This window comes from Ammodytes marinus (genome assembly GCF_949987685.1).
Source record: "Ammodytes marinus genome assembly, chromosome: 22".
In the NCBI taxonomy this organism is placed as follows: Eukaryota; Metazoa; Chordata; class Actinopteri; order Uranoscopiformes; family Ammodytidae; genus Ammodytes; species Ammodytes marinus.
In genome coordinates this window covers 5,023,136-5,039,723 of record NC_137226.1, presented here as the reverse complement: position 1 = coordinate 5,039,723, position 16,588 = coordinate 5,023,136, and the positions used below count along the sequence as shown (strand labels likewise).

The window sequence follows — 16,588 nt, the reverse complement described above, 5'->3', positions numbered from 1 at the left end:
ATTATGAGATCTTCATAGCTCCCAAAAACACTCCCTAAAGATGAAGAGCTGTGAAGAAAACATGATTGGGGATATTAGAGCATCATAGCAATTATTATTAAAGGTTATCAACTTTTATGCTAACCACAAAATGGGGGTTACAGCCATAAAAAATTAACTTTTATAGTTGATTTAATTCTATAATATGTATGTTGATTAATTTAAAATCATTAAATGTAACATACATCCTTTCATATATCAAAAAGGAAACATCTAACAGTCTGGCAGGTTATATTCCCTACATATGAATACATTCAGAGATGTTCAAAAGTGGTGTTGTGCATTTAAACATGGTGTCTCTTAACTATCCAAAATGTTGTTGATGCTGAAATGGCTTTAGGCTCCTTAAAATAAAAGTGTGTGTCTGTAAAAATCCCTGGTAACCTAACTCTTATTTACTCTTTTATACACTCTCTTATTTGGTTTTAATGCTAGCAGAGCTTTGTGGAATTAACAAATTCCCCCTGTAGCTACTGTCTGAATAAATGATGTATAAATTGGAAAAATGTAGCATGGATGAATATGTCTCAAATTGCCCCAAAAATCTTCCTTAAAAAAAATTATTCTGTACGCCTTAATCTACACTCTCCGCCTCTTGAAGTTTGCCCTATATCTGACTCCTTTTGGTCCTTCGCAGTTTTTCACAGCGGTCTGTACTCTGCTGCCCCACATTTCACTTGGCGAGTCTCACCCACCACCACCAACCACCACGTCGCATGCGTAAAGAGCCGCCGCGCTGCTGTTTGGAAATGTAGTTGTTTTGCGCACGACGAGTTGTTCTCTCTTTTAAAAAACATGGACTTAAAATCCAAACTGCTCAAGTCCATCTGGTACGCTTTCACATCGCTGGACGTCGAGAAGTGCGGAAAGGTCTCCAAGTCGCAGTTAAAGGTAAGAAAAGATGGAAATTATGTGTTAGGCTATGTGTTCAGGAAACTGGGACCGAGTGGTCGTCCACTGGTCACAGCGCAGAAACAGGCTTTTAACAGCGCTACTGTTTACTTTAAAATTACTTTTTTTCTTTCTGAAGACTAGCAATACATCCTTAGGCCTTCTCTAAAGTTGTCTTTTCAAGCTATTTTGTGAGATATTTAGTTGTTCTATGTGTATTAGTATTGGAATCTGAGGAACAGTCAACACAAACGCCCTATAACGACCTCAGACTAAAATCCAAATATTTGCAAAGGACTTCTTCCAGCCAGGCTCAGAATGGAGGTGAGGTGTGAGCTCAGTTTCAGCTTCGGGGCTCAAAGTCCAACCTTTTCTCTCTGTGATCCAGAAAATAAAATAAAACAAATAGTGACATAACACCAGCACGCTCAGCCTTTTCAAATACAAGGCAAGGCTAAAGGGAATAACAAGTAGGGATCATATTATGCCTTCTTTTCTCTTTAAAGTGAGTGTCACGTTGCTTTCCCGTCCAGTCCCTACACGTCTGACTGAGCGCGCGCGCGCGCCCCCCCCCCCCCCCCTCTCTCTCTTGGGAGGAGAAAAATCCAGGGAAATAGCAGAAAGCTGTCCTAACATGCTTAGTCACTGCCAATGCTTGTGTGTGTGGGAAGAAATTTCGAGTGCATAGAAGAAGCCTTGAGATTATAGGCTTATATATTTATCTCTAGTCTTATTTATGTGTGTGTGTGTGTGTGTGTGTTGCTTTTATAGGTTCTGTCCCACAACCTGTACACAGTGCTGAACATCCCACATGACCCAGTGGCTCTGGAGGAACACTTTCAGGATGATGATGACGGGCCGGTGTCTAACCACGGCTACATGCCCTACCTCAACAAATATATATTGGATAAGGTATTGTGACAGAATCTCCATAAATACAGAAGCTGATGTGCGAGTGTTTTTTTTTTGGTTTTTTATATACAGTATATTCTATTTGTTTTATTCGTATTGTCCTGCCTATGTGTAAGTTTCCTTACTTCCTAAATAATTTTGTGTTATTATTAGTATGATGAATATTATATATAATAGCCAATGTATACCAATATATATATATAACAATTCGGTATCAGATGACAATATCAGCCAGCTATAATTAAAGGAGGTGTGTGTGTGTGTGTGTGTGTGAGGTGTTATTTGATATTTGTACGTTTCATCTTTGTATCCACACAGCCTGATGTGTCCTCTCCCTCTGTGCCATAGAGCTCCTGCTCCATCAATACTATTAAATAGAAATTATTAAAAACACATCGATAAGCCGCACTGGGTACCACTGGGTGTTTTTACACTGTGACGAACATGAGTCACTGTAGTTTATTTTTGGCTAAGGAAAAAAATGCGTATTAATCCACCACTGAAAATAAACAAAAAATCTGTCTTTTCCAGGTCAAAGAGGGGATGTTTGATAAGGAGAAATTGGACGACCTGTGCTGGATGATGACCAGGAAGAAGAACTTCAAAGGCTTACCACAGGGGGCGCTGCTATCTGAACGAGACTGTTTCAAACTCTTCTGTTTATTCAACCTCCTTTCCGAGGACCGCTACCCGCTAGTGATGATACCAGAGGAGGTAAAAGATGTTGAGATTTTAGTGTTTTCATATTTTGACATTAGACAGCAAGAGAAAGGGGGTCAAAATTCGATCAATTAGTGCAAACATCCCTTTTTTAAAGTAATAGTTCAACATTTTTATTTTTATAGTTTGTTGCCTTACTCATGGGTTCAAGACAAGGCGACAGGAACCATTCCTTTTACTAGTGTGTGCATGTTTCAATAAGCAATGGGAAAAGGTTACTCATTGCTAGTTAGCTTAGCTCAAATAATGGTAGTCAATGGGTAGTGTTAGCCCGCCACCGCCGACAATCGGAAGATAAACATTTCAACATCACTAAATGCTCCTGTGTAATTGTTGTTGCTTGGCGTACCAAGTTATGATTATAGATTTAAATACATACTGGAAGGAAACCGTGCTAACGCTTCCTATTGACTAACAGTATTTGAGCTAAGCTAACTAGCGATGAGCGACCCCTGCCCATTTCTTCCTTAAAAATACATGCACAGTTACAGGAACGGTTTATGTCGGCTTGTCTTGAACCGGAGAGTGAGGCAAAAAGCTAAAAATATATATTTTTTTAAATATTCCTTTAACATTAATTTGGCACATATATAAAAAAATCAAGTAACTTATCACACAGCGAAACAAGGCAACACAAACAGTTGTTCATGCATTTTCACGGCCCTCCCCTTATTACTCGAAAGAAATATTACGCCCCATTTAAACTCAGCATGTGTCCTTACAAAGTCAGACTGGTTTACATTTTTTCAAAAAAAGCAAGTGCAAGTTAGTAAGTTAATGACTCTCTTCCTTCCTGCGCTTCCTCCATAATGCTTGTGGTTTCCTGTCGGCAGCGTCCAAAATAAACTGCCTTTGTATCTATCAGCACTGTAGCTTTCCACTGTAAAGGGATATGTTGTAGATATGCTCATGACACAATACGTCAGTAACCCTTAGTAACAGTGTCAAACCATTAACAGTTTTATTAATCTTCGAATGCTTTAAGGTGGAGTATCTTCTAAAGAAAATCTCCACGGCGATGAGTCAGGAGTGGGATGGGAAGCCCCTGGATGACTTAATATCCCAGGATGCAACAGTGTTAGAGGAGGGCATGTCTGTGTGGAGCTTCCTGGAGCACATGGTCGCCGGCCGGCTGCTGAGGGTCACCAGCTCCGAGGCCTTCAGCCTGGCTTTGGACGAGGTCTTTCTGGAGATGTATCACAACGTCCTGAAGAGGGTGAGGATATATATATATTTTTTTACGTTTTGTGTCGTTGTCTTCTCACTTATTTTATCTTTCTTTCTTTTTTTTATATACTTTAAAAAAAAATTATCATTATTTTCCACTTACAATTTATACATCCAAATATACAATTAATCGCAATGAGAAATTACAATCCACCTTTTTTAAACCTAACAAACTTCAACCATTAAAGTTAAAAAAGTACATTAATAAAAATTTTAAAATTTAATAAAATAAAAAGATTATCAGTCTTCTATCTGATTAACCATATCTGCTTCAACTCTGCGGCCCTTTGTTTCCAGGGTTACATGTGGAAAAAGGGGCATGTCCGCCGGAACTGGACCGAGCGCTGGTTTGTGCTGAAGCCTTCCTCCATGGCGTACTACGTCAGCGAGGACCTGAAAGACAAGAGAGGGGAGATCCAGCTGGATAAGAGCTGTATCGTAGAGGTCGGTGAGGAAATGCAACGTTAACGCTTGCATGTGTAATTATATGTTGTGCTTTGGGTGTGTCCATATACACAGTTGTTTACAGCAAAAAGTTACCCTTGAATTTTGTTTCTTTGACGCCTAGATAGTTTTTTAACCACGATCTAGGGAGTCAACTATGTGAACTATCTGACACATTTTCTCCTCTTGTTGTCTCAGGCTGTTGCAGACAGGGACGGGAAACGCTGCATGTTCTGTGTGAAGACCCACACAAAGACCTACGAGATGAGCTCGACAGACCAAAGGCAGAAGGTGGAGTGGACTCAAGGTGTGTTGGTGTGTGCTAGCGTTGGCACACATAGTCTGAAAAGACCATTTTGATTAAAGTGACATCACATATCAGAATCGGGTTTATTGTCAGGTACGTTCACACATAAAAGGAATTTGCCGTGGTCTGATGATGCATTACAATAAACGTACAGGATTTACCTTCGACATTTCCTGTTCATTAAAAGGAGACATCTACAAAAAGCTGTATTTGTCCAAAACTAAAATATATTCAAAGATGTAAAACAGAGAATGGAAAGAAATCCTCACATTTAAGGCATTCAAAACAGAAAATATTTTACACTTTTAGTTAATAAATTAATGAATCAGTTAATTGATCATCAAAATGATGCGCCTAAAATGATTAAAAATGCCTCTGAAAAGTGACATAAATAAACAGTGTATTGCATTCAGTTTACTGTTGCGAATATGCACCCGTCAGCACATTACTCACTCACAACAATCACTGGGAAAGCTACTTCAATAGCAATTTCCACTATGTCATGGATTTCTGGGAGTGAAGAGAGGAAAATACTGCTCCTTTATGAATTTGTCAAAATAAAGAAACGCCAACAACATAATTTTGTTTGTCAGATCTAAACAATCTTAATATGTGTGTCTGCGTGTACCTGCGCCTGTGTGTGTGTGTGTGTGTGCGTGTACGTGTGCCTGTGCGTGTGTGTGTACTCCCTCTGCAGCTATTCAGACAGCCCTGCGTCTCCAAACGGAGGGTAAACTCTCCCATCACCACGAGCTGAAGCTGAAGAGACGAGTGCAGCGGGAGCACAGCCCGCGGGAGCGCAGCCGCAGCGCACGCAGCAGCTGCAGCAGCCGCAGCAGCCAATCAGACGACCTGAACATCCAAGACATGGAGCGGATGGAGAAAGAGAAAGACAGACAGGATCTAGTGATAGAAAGCATCATACAGGTAAAGAGGGCAAGATTAGAGGTGGAGTCAGTGATTCAGTGAAACATCATTATTTTTACACTCACTTGTTTATCACTACCCCAAAATATATGTATTAGTGAAAAACCCCACATGATATCATTTTACTCCCAATAAATAAAATATATGTAGATGGGGATGTAGCATGTGGAATAATCATCAGCTGCCAATGTCATGCACACGTGTTCTCCAGTTACAAACAGCTGGCAACTCCCTTCGATAGCTCAGTTGGTAGAGCGGAGGACTGTAGTGGAAATACCAGGCATCCTTAGGTCGCTGGTTCAAATCCGGCTCGAAGGAGTGGCTTTTAACCGTGACGTTTGCCGTGATAGAAATACCATCAACAGTCAAGGTGGATTATGGTTCAACATACAATAGAAACATTTCTTAAATACACTGTAACTAATTGGACGGAGGTAATTGTAAAAGTAGCGGTAGCTGGTGTTCATCTCCCGTGCACATAAGTCACCAGTTGCCATGATAACGGCTTTCTTTGTCATGTGCTTGGACAATGACTCGAAGCGTTTCTTTTGTTAACTGTTGGTATCTCCCTTTGATAGCTCAGTTGGTAGAGCGGAGGACTGTAGTGGAAATGCCAGGCATCCTTAGGTCGCTGGTTCAAATCCGGCTCGAAGGAGTGACTTTTCTGTGAGGGATATGCTCATGTATGTTATAGACAGTTTAGACTAAATACTGTTCAACATGCAGAGATAAAAATGGTACGGCTCTAAAATACGTTGTTAATAATTAACAAGGCCTAGATGGAATGTCAACATTTCTAATGTGATATAGAAAACAGCTCTATGGCAAAATCAGTGAATATCTCCTCACAATCCGCTACCTGTACGTACTGTGTGTGCGCTGCAAAAAAAATACACTGTTAAGACCCAGCCTATGCTCTTTCAACTGGCATGTAAACAAAGGGTATGTAAACAAAAGGGGGTCCACCATAGCTAGAAACATGCACGTTTAGTTTAAAGAGCTTAGGCTGTGTATTAACACTGGATTTTTGTTTCAGTGCACACACAGTACATACAGGTAGCGAGTGGATCATGAGGAGATATTCACTGATTTAGTCAAAAAGTGATTTTGACAACAAGCGTTTTCTCCAAAATCGCTGACTCCACCTTTTAATTGACGTAACTTATTAACCGTGCCTTTTTTTCCTCCCGCAGCACGCACGTGAACTGGAGACCAGGCGAAGGGAGGCGGAGGAGAAAGAGAGGAGGAAACAGAGGGAGGTGCAGATGGAGCTGGAGAGACAGCTGAAAGAGGCAGAGACGGTACGCGACAAAAATCTTTCCACACGACCACGCTTATTTACAACTGGCTGAAACGTGGATTAGAGTCCATCCCACTGACTTCTGATCTGTGAAAATGGCATGAGAACATTGGCATTATTAAATGTATACTTAACCTTTAGTCATTTTTAAGCAGTAAAGAAAACTGTAATGCTATTCCTGGAATAGGGTGATTCAGGAATAGGTCAGTTATTTCCACCAAATGTGCGTGTGTATGAAGAAATATGTGTGTGTCTGTGTGTGTGTCGTAGTTTATATTTTATTTTGGTGATCAAATCTTTATTTGTGTATAATTACATACCGGGAGGCGCAACTGTTACACTCTTATGGGAGCCCTGAAACAATTATATAGATAACATAAAACAAAGTGCGAGATTATCACACACACACACACACACACACACACCATAATTATATAACCTAGATATCGACAGAAATAACTAAAATACACATACTATAACATGTATGTACTGCATGTACTGTGTTGTAGTTGAGAGACAGCATGCAGGCAGAGATGCAGGAGAAGAAGAAGGAGGCAGAGCAGCAGAAGTTGAGGATCCAGGAGTTGGAGCTGACACAGGGGCAGCTGGAGGTCGCTCTCAACATGGAGATCCAGGCTCGCATGGAGGAGGAGAGGGCCAGGCAGGAGCTAGAGAGGTAACGCAGCCACACACACACACAAACACACACACACACACACACACACCGGCTATTTTCCACTTTAATCTGACAAGCACGCTCTATACAGTATCTACTGTATTTATTTTTATGATACGGGCCAATCAAGCGATAATAACATCATCAGAAAATGTACGAATTTTAGAAAATGTGTATAATTCAGATCTTTTGAGTTGTGTCTCTCAGTGAGAAACAGGTCTCGGCGACATCAATCATCAATTTTTCAACAATAACCGTGGTAACCAAGCATATATTGCAGAGGTCCACATTAACTGACTAACTTCCTGTCCCTTTCAAACTAAAACTCTACACCAAACCAAACTAGCCACACATTTCCTTCTTCTCCTGTTCCCTCCAGGTTGCTGCAGGTGGAGGAGGAGAAGAAGCAGCAGTTCCAGGTCCTGCAGGAGCAGCAGCGGGCTTTGCAGAGCCTCAGTGTCAGACAGGAGGCCTCAGACTGCAGCAGCGTGGGCCCAGAGACGCCCTCAGCCCTTCACTCTGCCTCACAGGAGCTGCTTGACCTGCGGGCGTCTCGCCAGAGGAGCCACCAGCGCCTGGAGGTAAGAAAGAGACAAATCAAATCAGATCGAATCAAATCAGCTTTATTTGTATAGCCTAATATCACAAATATACATTAGCCTCAGTGGGCTTTATATTCTGTACAATAAACCTATGACAACCTCTGCCCTTAGACCCTAAAACTCCTCGACTGAGAAAAAAACTCCCAGTAAAAAACCCTTTAACGGGATAGAGACAGACAGAGACTCCCAGGACAGACATCATGCAACAGATGTCACATGTACAAACAAATAATTGAAAATCACAAAGGAATACAATCATTGACTAAATGTTGACAAAGAGACAGGGTCGATGGGTTGGCTCAGTGTGTTTAGGCGTTTAACAACAGAAAAGAAAAAAACTCAAGAGTAACACCTTCTTTGATTTGATTTTCCCAGGAGGTACAAGAGAAGCTGAGGAATGCCAGTCAACATGTACGACACTGGAACGTCCAGCTGAATCGCCTGATGACACCCGTCACTCCTGGAGGTGCAGTATTCCCCTAATCCGGACTATTTGGGTCTCAATAAAGGGGCTACACAACACATTTTCAATGAATTGCTTTTAAGGCCTTTTAACCTGCTCCCTACCTTAATGTCAAGGATTACGAATCTCTGCTAGTTCCAACATTAAAAACTTTATATAGCACTTTTTTAATCACAGCAGCTTCAACCTTTGTGGTTTTTGTGTCTTTATTTAAATTTAAAGCAGAGTATATAAAAAAAAGCCTAGAATATAAACTGTTCTGCAGCCTTGACCCAAAATCAATTTCCACAAACATCACATTACTTATGTTTTTATTTTTATTTTTTTGTAGATCGTTTGGAACATCGCCTTACAACCAAACAGACGTGTCCCAAGAAAGAAGGAGCGCTGGCCAGTAACGAGTTCATTTCAAAGTTCAAGATACGGGCCGATCAGAACAGCCAGACAGCGACGGACTGCGAGAGGCTGGAGGAGCAGATGGAGGCCGCAAACCTGTTTGACGGATCGGATGAATTGCAGGGAAAGCCCAATGGACAAATATGAACACCCACCACGGGGGAGGATGGTTATTAGGGGTGTTTTTCAAATCTACGTTCTAAGTTCAAACATGATCAAACAAAAAGTATTCACAGTCCAAAAAAATTAATAAAAAGCGTTGTATAATATTTATGAAATGCACACTAAGAGTTAAAGCAGTGATGACGAGCGCAATGTGACGCAAGATGTAAAACACATTTGACTGAAACCAACGGAGATTTATAGTTTTGTACAATAAAGTTTGTTGGTTAATACTTCAATGTCATTTTGTGATATTTTGTTGTTTCCCTGGTCTTGTAATTACTTCAAACTCTCTCCTACAAACATCCCTATTGACATGATTTGAATTTTAGGCCAGTTAGAGGGTTGAATGAAAATATTTGAGTGGCTCCCTCCTGTCACAAGTTGTTTTTGAAATGCACATTTGCAACATTGCAAGTGAATGAATGAATAATTTTTTTTCGTGGTTTTTATGGGAATGTGGATCTCAGATCAATTTAAAACATGTCAATAAAATCATGACATAATATGGCCTGCAGGTTGCGCTGCAGTAGGAAACAACTGAAAAGTCAACCGGAACGAAAACAAAATTTCACCGAGGTGACTTGAACCAAACGAATATGGCGGCTCCCAGGGCTGTGTCATGAGGACTGTAGAAAGACACAAAGTTAAGTTTCTCATTCAATAATACGTTTTTTTCCCCTCCCAAACGGATAATGTGTTTGTCCTCCTAACCCGTGAGGTGTTCGCCATGTTGGCATATGTGGGTGTGAGAGCAGCCTCCAGAGGGAAGGTCAGGTCTCTGCTGCTCTCTCATAGCAGGACGCTGTCCACCAACCGGCCAGGCTCCACCGATGGAACCCACCGCTCTATGCCGGAGACCGACGCTCCTCTCCCGGGCAGCGAGACCGATCCTCCCGCTGAGCAGCAGCAGTGGAGACCCAGGAAGGACCCCAGCGCCCGCTCTGTGCTTCTCTTCCCCGGCCAGGGCAGCCAGTTTGCGGGCATGGGGAGGGGACTGTTGAAGTACCCCAACGTTAAAGAGATGTTCGCTGTGGCCCAGAAGATCCTTGGGTACGACCTGCTGAGCCTGTGCCTGGACGGGCCCGAGGAGGAGCTGGTGAAGACGGTGCACTGTCAGCCGGCGGTGTTCGTCACCTCGCTGGCTGCGGTGGAGAGGCTCAACCACGAGAACCCCAAGGTATGTAGGCCTATGATTATATGTAGTAGAAGGGCAAATATGTTTAGCCTACTGATTGTCTCTCCCTTTACATCATTGTAATCTTATATTTTGGACAACATCAGATGATTGATTTTTAAATCTATTCATGGACTGTGTGATAATGAGGTAGGCCTATCATCTCTCCCTTTTGATTATATGTGTGAATAATATCAGTAGGCCTATATATTTTTTAGTCATAAGATGATCAAATGGACACCAAATTGACACAAGTTTCTGAACAAAAATATGTCCCTTTTTTCAATGTTGACCTTTTCTTCTACTACTAGCAGAATATATATAAAGTGTGTGCTCATGTTTTTACACCTCTGTCCACAGGCCATTGAGACGTGTGTCGCTGCTGCAGGTTTCAGCGTCGGAGAATTCGCCGCCTTAGTTTTTTCTGGTGCCATGAACTTTGCAGAAGGTAAAACAAAAAATACCACTTTGTTTATAAAAAAAAATATATTGCCCAGTTAGAATAAAAAATTAAAAACATCCACTTCCCTGTTATCTTGCAGCTCTGTATGCGGTGAAGGTGCGTGCTGAGGCCATGCAGGAAGCCTCAGAGAGGGTTCCCAGTGGGATGCTGTCGGTCATTGGGAGACCTCAGGCTCAGTACAAACACGCCTGTCTGCAGGCCAAAGAACACTGCACCAGCCTGGGGATCAAGGACCCGGTCTGCTCCGTCGCAAACTACCTGTTCCCCGATGGCAGGGTCATCGCAGGGCACAAGCAGGTACGGAGTCATTTTTATGGCAGTCCTGGATCTTTTGATTCCAAATACAGCTGTGCAACATTTAATCTACTACAACTACAAAATCATTCATGGGGGCCCTCGTGGTGTAGTGGTTGGAGCACCCGTCCATAGAGGCTCAGTCCTCAGACGCAGCAGACCAGGGTTGGAAACCGACCAGTGGTCGTTCTCTGCACGTCATTTCCCTCTTTGCCCCATTTCACCTCACTCTCTCCAACCTGTCTAATAAAGCATATAAAATGCTTTAAAAAAATCATTCATATCCTTTTCGACTTCATCTAAATTGCTGAGATGTTAATCTGTGATGAAAGACCTTCCATAAACTAGTCCAAGGTGCTCTGGACTCCCCTTTATGATGATATTTCTTCTGTGGTTTTCCTCAGGCTCTAGATTTCCTGCAGGAGAACTCTCGTCGTCTCCAGCTGGTGAGGACCAAGCCTCTCCCTGTCAGCGGGGCGTTCCACACCGAGCTGATGAGGTCGGCCACCGAGCCGCTCAGAGACGTGCTCAGACAGGTGGAGGTCAGTCAAACCTGCTGCTACAATACCTTGAAAAACTAACATGCAGCCTTTTATTATGATTATGTCAATGTTTGTTTATTTCTGCAATTTTGAAGTGTTTAAGAATGTTGTATTAACATGTAGTACTTGTAAATATTGCTTTTTTTTAATGGTGAAAAAATATATTAAAATGTAGCCCTGCTCTAAAATAGCAATCAATTTGAAAATAAATGCTAATTTACAGTTCTTATGAGACAGAGTTGATTGATTTAACCTGGTGATGTCCAAAATAAAGGAAACGCCAATCTAAAAAGTTTTGGAAACGACCACTACACACAAACAAGAGAGTTGCATCAATTCATTAATAAGTCACTTGACAAAAGAAATGTATATTAAATAATGGTTTAAATCATTTTCATACCAGTATGCACAAAGTGTACTGCTTCTACCTCCTCAAATGTGAAACTGTGATGCTTTTCTTTGTCATCTATGGTAAAATAGGCATTTTCTCACATTTTCAATTCACCAAGGTTGGTCTATTATTTGAAAACTAATTAAATCGTTGCATCCTTGTTGTTCTATGGAAGAGCTCAAATAAAAACATGACTGGCTTACTACTCATCATTTAACGCCTGTGTGTTTCTCTCCTGCTCAGATCACTCGGCCTGAGATCAGTGTTTACTCCAACGTGGACGGGAAGCGCTACATGAACGAGAGCCACGTGCGCCGGCAGCTGGTGAAGCAGCTGGTGTCTCCGGTCAAGTGGGAGCAGACGCTGCACGAGATCTACGAGCGGACGCAGGGAGAGAAGTTCCCCCACACCTACGAGGTCGGCCCGGGCAAACAGCTCGGAGCCACGCTGCAGAAATGCAACAGGAAGGCCTTCAAGACCTACGTGCACGTGGAAGTCACTGCCTACGAGGACTGATGACGATGCGGAGATGTGTGGACTCACTTAAAAGCTGTAGTGCGTAACTTTGGTCGGTTTACATTAAAGCCATCGCCCAAACAAGTTGACACAAAGTTGATTAAGCCTATCAACTCGACTCGCCTTTCAACTGTGGACTGAGCTTGAAGCTATAGTGTGTAACTTTTTCATACACATGAATGTTGTTTACATTCAAGCCTTCGCCCCCAAACAATTTGACACAAAGTTAATTAATCCCATCAGCTCCACCAAACTCTCTCTGTATTTCTCAGTATGGCAGCGTTTACAAACTGCTGTCACCCCCCCTGACACTGGTGCAAGAGCTCTGAAAAATCCCAAGAAACACCCAAGAAATATGTTGTTCTACTGCTAAGAAAAAAACCTGGACATATAGCAGATGGAATAAAATCCATGCACGATCACCTAAGGCTTACTACATGTAGTAGCACCAACAGTATTGTTGTTATAACTCTGAATTTCTCATGGGGACGACAGAAGTTACACACCATAGCTTTAATGTGACCCGCGATGTCTGTTTACCTGAAAGCTCCTGTGGTTGCTTCTTATGGTCTTGTTTGTGTGGAATTATGTTATTAAATTATGTTTGTTTTTTTATGAATGATATACAAGATGTCATCATTTTGAAGTTTATTTGCATCACATGAAAAAGCATTTTCAAATCTGAAATGGAAAGTCCAGCTCCCTTTTTATTTTATATTATTAACCCACCCAGGCTACATATGGTTTTGTAAAACATTCGGCCTCTTACACCAATAGGAAGGTAATCTGGATACAAAAGACTGCAGGCCAGCAACAGTCAAACCATGGGAAACAGGACTTTTTTTGGACAATAATACAACTGTGAACAAACGTTTGGCAACACTGTAAAAAGCAATTTTTTTTAACAAATTTCCACATCCTCCCTGACAAACGTTCCAGTGTGTTTTTCCTACTCGTATGGAGTCAAAATCAATACCGCTCATTTAAAAAATAGTATAAAAAGAAAAATCAAAAGTAAACAGCAGAAACAAATCATCCAGCAAAAACATGTCACTCAATTATGATTATTATTTTTTTTGTCAAATATATAACGGCCATCATTATAAGACCTGCTCATGACCCTTTATTAGGCTTTCCATTCCAGCCATAGTGCTCCCATAACGCTGACTGCTGCCACCAGGGCCACAGTCACTAGCACTCCTCTGGTCCAGCCAGGGTGGGCTGCTTTCAGACTGGACACCTGTTTGAACGAGAACAAAATAAAAGTTAAATTGTGTTCTGTTGTTCTGATTACCTTGGAAAATTGGCACCAGCTATTATTGAAATTGGTAAATGTATTTATTTATTTTACTTCTGAGTCTTGATTAGATATTTTGAGACCAAAAACATGTTTTTGTGCAAACATGAATTAAGTTATTGCTTCATGCAAAGAATAATTTATTGAGCAAACGATGATTTTTTTATTTCCAATGTAATACACCGAGACAAAAGCAGCTAAAGTTGACATAGTAATACCAGCCAAACTAGCCTAAGATGGCCTTTTTTTTCAAAACTCATTGATCATTCCTCATCCTCGAGTTCTATTCTCTTATAAAAGTGAGCATGCGCTGTCAAAAAGTAAAATGTCAGCTGAGACACAACATGACATAACACCATTACAAGCAGGAGAGTAACCCACCCAGGTCGCAAATGCATCAGCTCTGAGGATCCCCTGCCTGGGCGCAGTGCTCGCTATCCAGGCCTTCACCCCTGCAGACAGGCCCTGGAAGCCCCATAGGTTACTGTGGATGTCCCTAAAAGAGAATATAACACCATAGGTTGGTAACTTCTTGATCATAAATTACATGTAACAGCAAACGAGACCATCAGTGCAAATAATGCTATAGAGTTTTTCTTAATGCCTTTGTCATACGCTCACCCAGGAACAACATCTGGCGCTTTTGTCCAAAGGGGGTACAAAAATTAACAATCAAAGTTCCTCGGAGCACCTTTAACAACCACATTTAATGTGTGTTTCTTTATTATAACAAATTATTTTCTACCGATAGATGCTCCTGGTGAGTGCCTGTGCTGGTCTGAGCATGTGTAGAGGAGTTGGTAGCCAGTGTGGTCGTCTACTGGCCCACTCTCCATCCAGCTGGTCTCCAATGGCAGCCAACTGGCGCCCAAGGACCCGTGCAGCCCTGTCAGGGATCCTTAACGAGTAAAATAACAGACTTTCATTCAGTGACCAAGATTATCCAAATGATGCCTTTCTCTTATTCAAAGAAGTATGTCAGGACCTTTTGAGAAAATTGCCTTATGCAGTGCTTAAAGGTGCAGTGTGAAGAATTTATTGTCATTATTTTAGCCACTGTACTACCTGAGGTTCACGTCAAACAGTGTGTCAGTGTCCACTTCACCAGGTCCAGCCTGGAGGGACACCACGCGACTCTGCTGCCTTGTTTGTTCAACCATCTTTTGTTTCTGAGAAGAGGAAAGCCAGACCGACAGGGATTAATATTAACAACATGTAAGAGAAAGACCTCTATCACAAGCCAGATATAGGCTCCCATGTTTTTTTTTTTTCAGATTATTTTTTGGGGTATTTTATGCTTTTATTAGACACTTAGAGGGGCAGAGATGAAATTGGACAGAGAGGGGAATGACATTCAGAGAACGACCACGGGCCGGATTCTAACCTGTGATCTGCTGCTTCTGAGGATTGAGCCTCTATTCGGTGGCGCTCTAACCACCCATGTTTTTTTTATAAAGGTACTATCTGCTTGTATATATCCTTTTGCTTTGACTGCCAACTTTCGTCAATGGCCTGTGTCAACACAACGCTCACGTGACCAGGATAGGTGCCGTGGCTGGGAGGAGAAAATGCAGGTAGATAAAACAGGCTCTCCTAGGTTTTGGTTGAAAGAAGTGACATCACCTATTGGATTAAGTCCAACGGTTGTAGGCCACTCAAATACACTACACTACACCACACCACCAGACAGTGTGTTTAAGATCCCCTGTACAAGCTTTAGTACCAGTTTATACAAGAACCTGTGTATCTAGTCTACCGTTATGACTGGATTTATGACATGTTATTATCTGATTGGCCTTAACATACAGGGTTTGTTCCCTTCCTACGCCCACACAAAGACACACACACACACACACACACACACACACACACACACACACACACACACACACACACACACACACACACACACACACACACCTGTCCTCAGACCAGTTCCTGTTGAGCTCATGTGACTCGATGCAAATGCTCCATTTCCATTACTCAAATAAACCAAACTGCCTTTACCAGGTAGAACACAATCACCGCTTGCTCCACCGATACGTTTGAAATATGTGTTTGTTTACTCCATAAAGTATTGAAAAAAAGGGGGTTTCCATGTGTGTAATTATAGGGAGTTATCAGTATGGTAATTTGATTACAGCAATACAGTTAAGAAACAGCCCTTAATGTGGGAGAGCCTTAACAATATAATCCTGGCCTAGGCTCAATAATAGGCCTGTCAAAGCCATATTGCCATGACAAAGAGATGAAGTCATCCCTCTCTCTCTCACCCAAAGCAAACAAAGGTCGTTTTGAAGATCACAGATATTAAGCATTAAAACAGGCATTAATGGTTTGTTAATCGACTTCATTAGAGATTCAGATACAGATTAACTAGCCCATTATATTATGTTGGATACGTTTCCTGTTAAATGTTTTAAAGTCAACATAAATGCTCCAGCACAACAGGTGCATGCACGGTAAAAAAGAAAGTAAAATTACCTTTCGTGTAGATTAAAACGGACGCCGCCCTGTAACAGATACAAATGCATGATCAATAAAATCTTAAGGAAATGCCATAAAATAGAGTAATATTCCAAAGTTGTTTTTAGTACTTACAGCAGCGTCCTTTAATCTCCTCGCTGTCAAGGTAAATGCCAAAAAATATGATTAGCTCCGCCTTTACCTGCTGCGGCTACCACCAGTGGCCGCCAGGGAGCGACAGCAGCATCAGCTTACCGCATGTTGGGAAAAACAAAACAGAAGATACAGTTTTATTAGGAGGGTTGATTTATTTTATTTCATAGATAATATATAAAATTCTAAGATTTTTCTGAATATATAAAATATAAAAATTAAA

At 41.5% G+C, this 16,588-nt stretch overlaps 3 protein-coding genes across 3 annotated transcripts; 2 read left to right on the top strand and 1 right to left on the bottom strand.

Moving 5' to 3' along the window:
• Positions 1 to 742: 742 nt before the first annotated feature.
• On the top strand, positions 743 to 9,299 carry def6c (DEF6 guanine nucleotide exchange factor c). Its single transcript, XM_080050683.1, has 12 exons — positions 743 to 930; positions 1,702 to 1,842; positions 2,374 to 2,556; positions 3,548 to 3,778; positions 4,087 to 4,233; positions 4,432 to 4,540; positions 5,238 to 5,467; positions 6,661 to 6,768; positions 7,277 to 7,443; positions 7,823 to 8,024; positions 8,421 to 8,511; positions 8,840 to 9,299. The coding sequence occupies exons 1-12, from the start codon at positions 835 to 837 to the stop codon at positions 9,049 to 9,051; spliced, it is 1,917 nt and encodes a 638-aa protein (XP_079906809.1). The 5' UTR covers positions 743 to 834; the 3' UTR covers positions 9,052 to 9,299.
• Positions 9,300 to 9,674: 375 nt separating this feature from the next.
• Positions 9,675 to 13,068, top strand: mcat (malonyl CoA:ACP acyltransferase (mitochondrial)). Its single transcript, XM_080050691.1, has 5 exons — positions 9,675 to 10,246; positions 10,604 to 10,691; positions 10,786 to 11,003; positions 11,405 to 11,542; positions 12,177 to 13,068. Exons 1-5 carry the CDS (start codon positions 9,797 to 9,799, stop codon positions 12,447 to 12,449), a joined length of 1,167 nt encoding a protein of 388 aa, XP_079906817.1. The 5' UTR covers positions 9,675 to 9,796; the 3' UTR covers positions 12,450 to 13,068.
• Positions 13,069 to 13,115: 47 nt separating this feature from the next.
• On the bottom strand, positions 13,116 to 16,379 carry bik (BCL2 interacting killer). Its single transcript, XM_080050692.1, has 6 exons — positions 16,348 to 16,379; positions 16,231 to 16,259; positions 14,812 to 14,915; positions 14,492 to 14,644; positions 14,128 to 14,242; positions 13,116 to 13,689 (listed from the first exon to the last, which is right to left on the bottom strand). Exons 3-6 carry the CDS (start codon positions 14,904 to 14,906, stop codon positions 13,576 to 13,578), a joined length of 477 nt encoding a protein of 158 aa, XP_079906818.1. The 5' UTR covers positions 14,907 to 14,915; positions 16,231 to 16,259; positions 16,348 to 16,379; the 3' UTR covers positions 13,116 to 13,575.
• Positions 16,380 to 16,588: the final 209 nt, after the last annotated feature.

Coding starts and splice junctions, on each gene's coding strand:
- mcat (XM_080050691.1), top strand. CDS start 9,797: ATGTTGGCATATGTGGGTGTGAGAGCAGCCTCCAGAGGGAAGGTCAGG. Junction 10,692..10,785: donor TGCCATGAACTTTGCAGAAG/GTAAAACAAAAA, acceptor GTTATCTTGCAG/CTCTGTATGCGGTGAAGGTG. Junction 11,543..12,176: donor ACGTGCTCAGACAGGTGGAG/GTCAGTCAAACC, acceptor TCTCCTGCTCAG/ATCACTCGGCCTGAGATCAG.
- def6c (XM_080050683.1), top strand. CDS start 835: ATGGACTTAAAATCCAAACTGCTCAAGTCCATCTGGTACGCTTTCACA. Junction 6,769..7,276: donor AGCTGAAAGAGGCAGAGACG/GTACGCGACAAA, acceptor ACTGTGTTGTAG/TTGAGAGACAGCATGCAGGC. Junction 8,512..8,839: donor GACACCCGTCACTCCTGGAG/GTGCAGTATTCC, acceptor ATTTTTTTGTAG/ATCGTTTGGAACATCGCCTT.
- bik (XM_080050692.1), bottom strand. CDS start 14,906: ATGGTTGAACAAACAAGGCAGCAGAGTCGCGTGGTGTCCCTCCAGGCT. Junction 14,645..14,811: donor CTGTTTGACGTGAACCTCAG/GTAGTACAGTGG, acceptor TTACTCGTTAAG/GATCCCTGACAGGGCTGCAC. Junction 13,690..14,127: donor CTGATGCATTTGCGACCTGG/GTGGGTTACTCT, acceptor TCGTTCAAACAG/GTGTCCAGTCTGAAAGCAGC.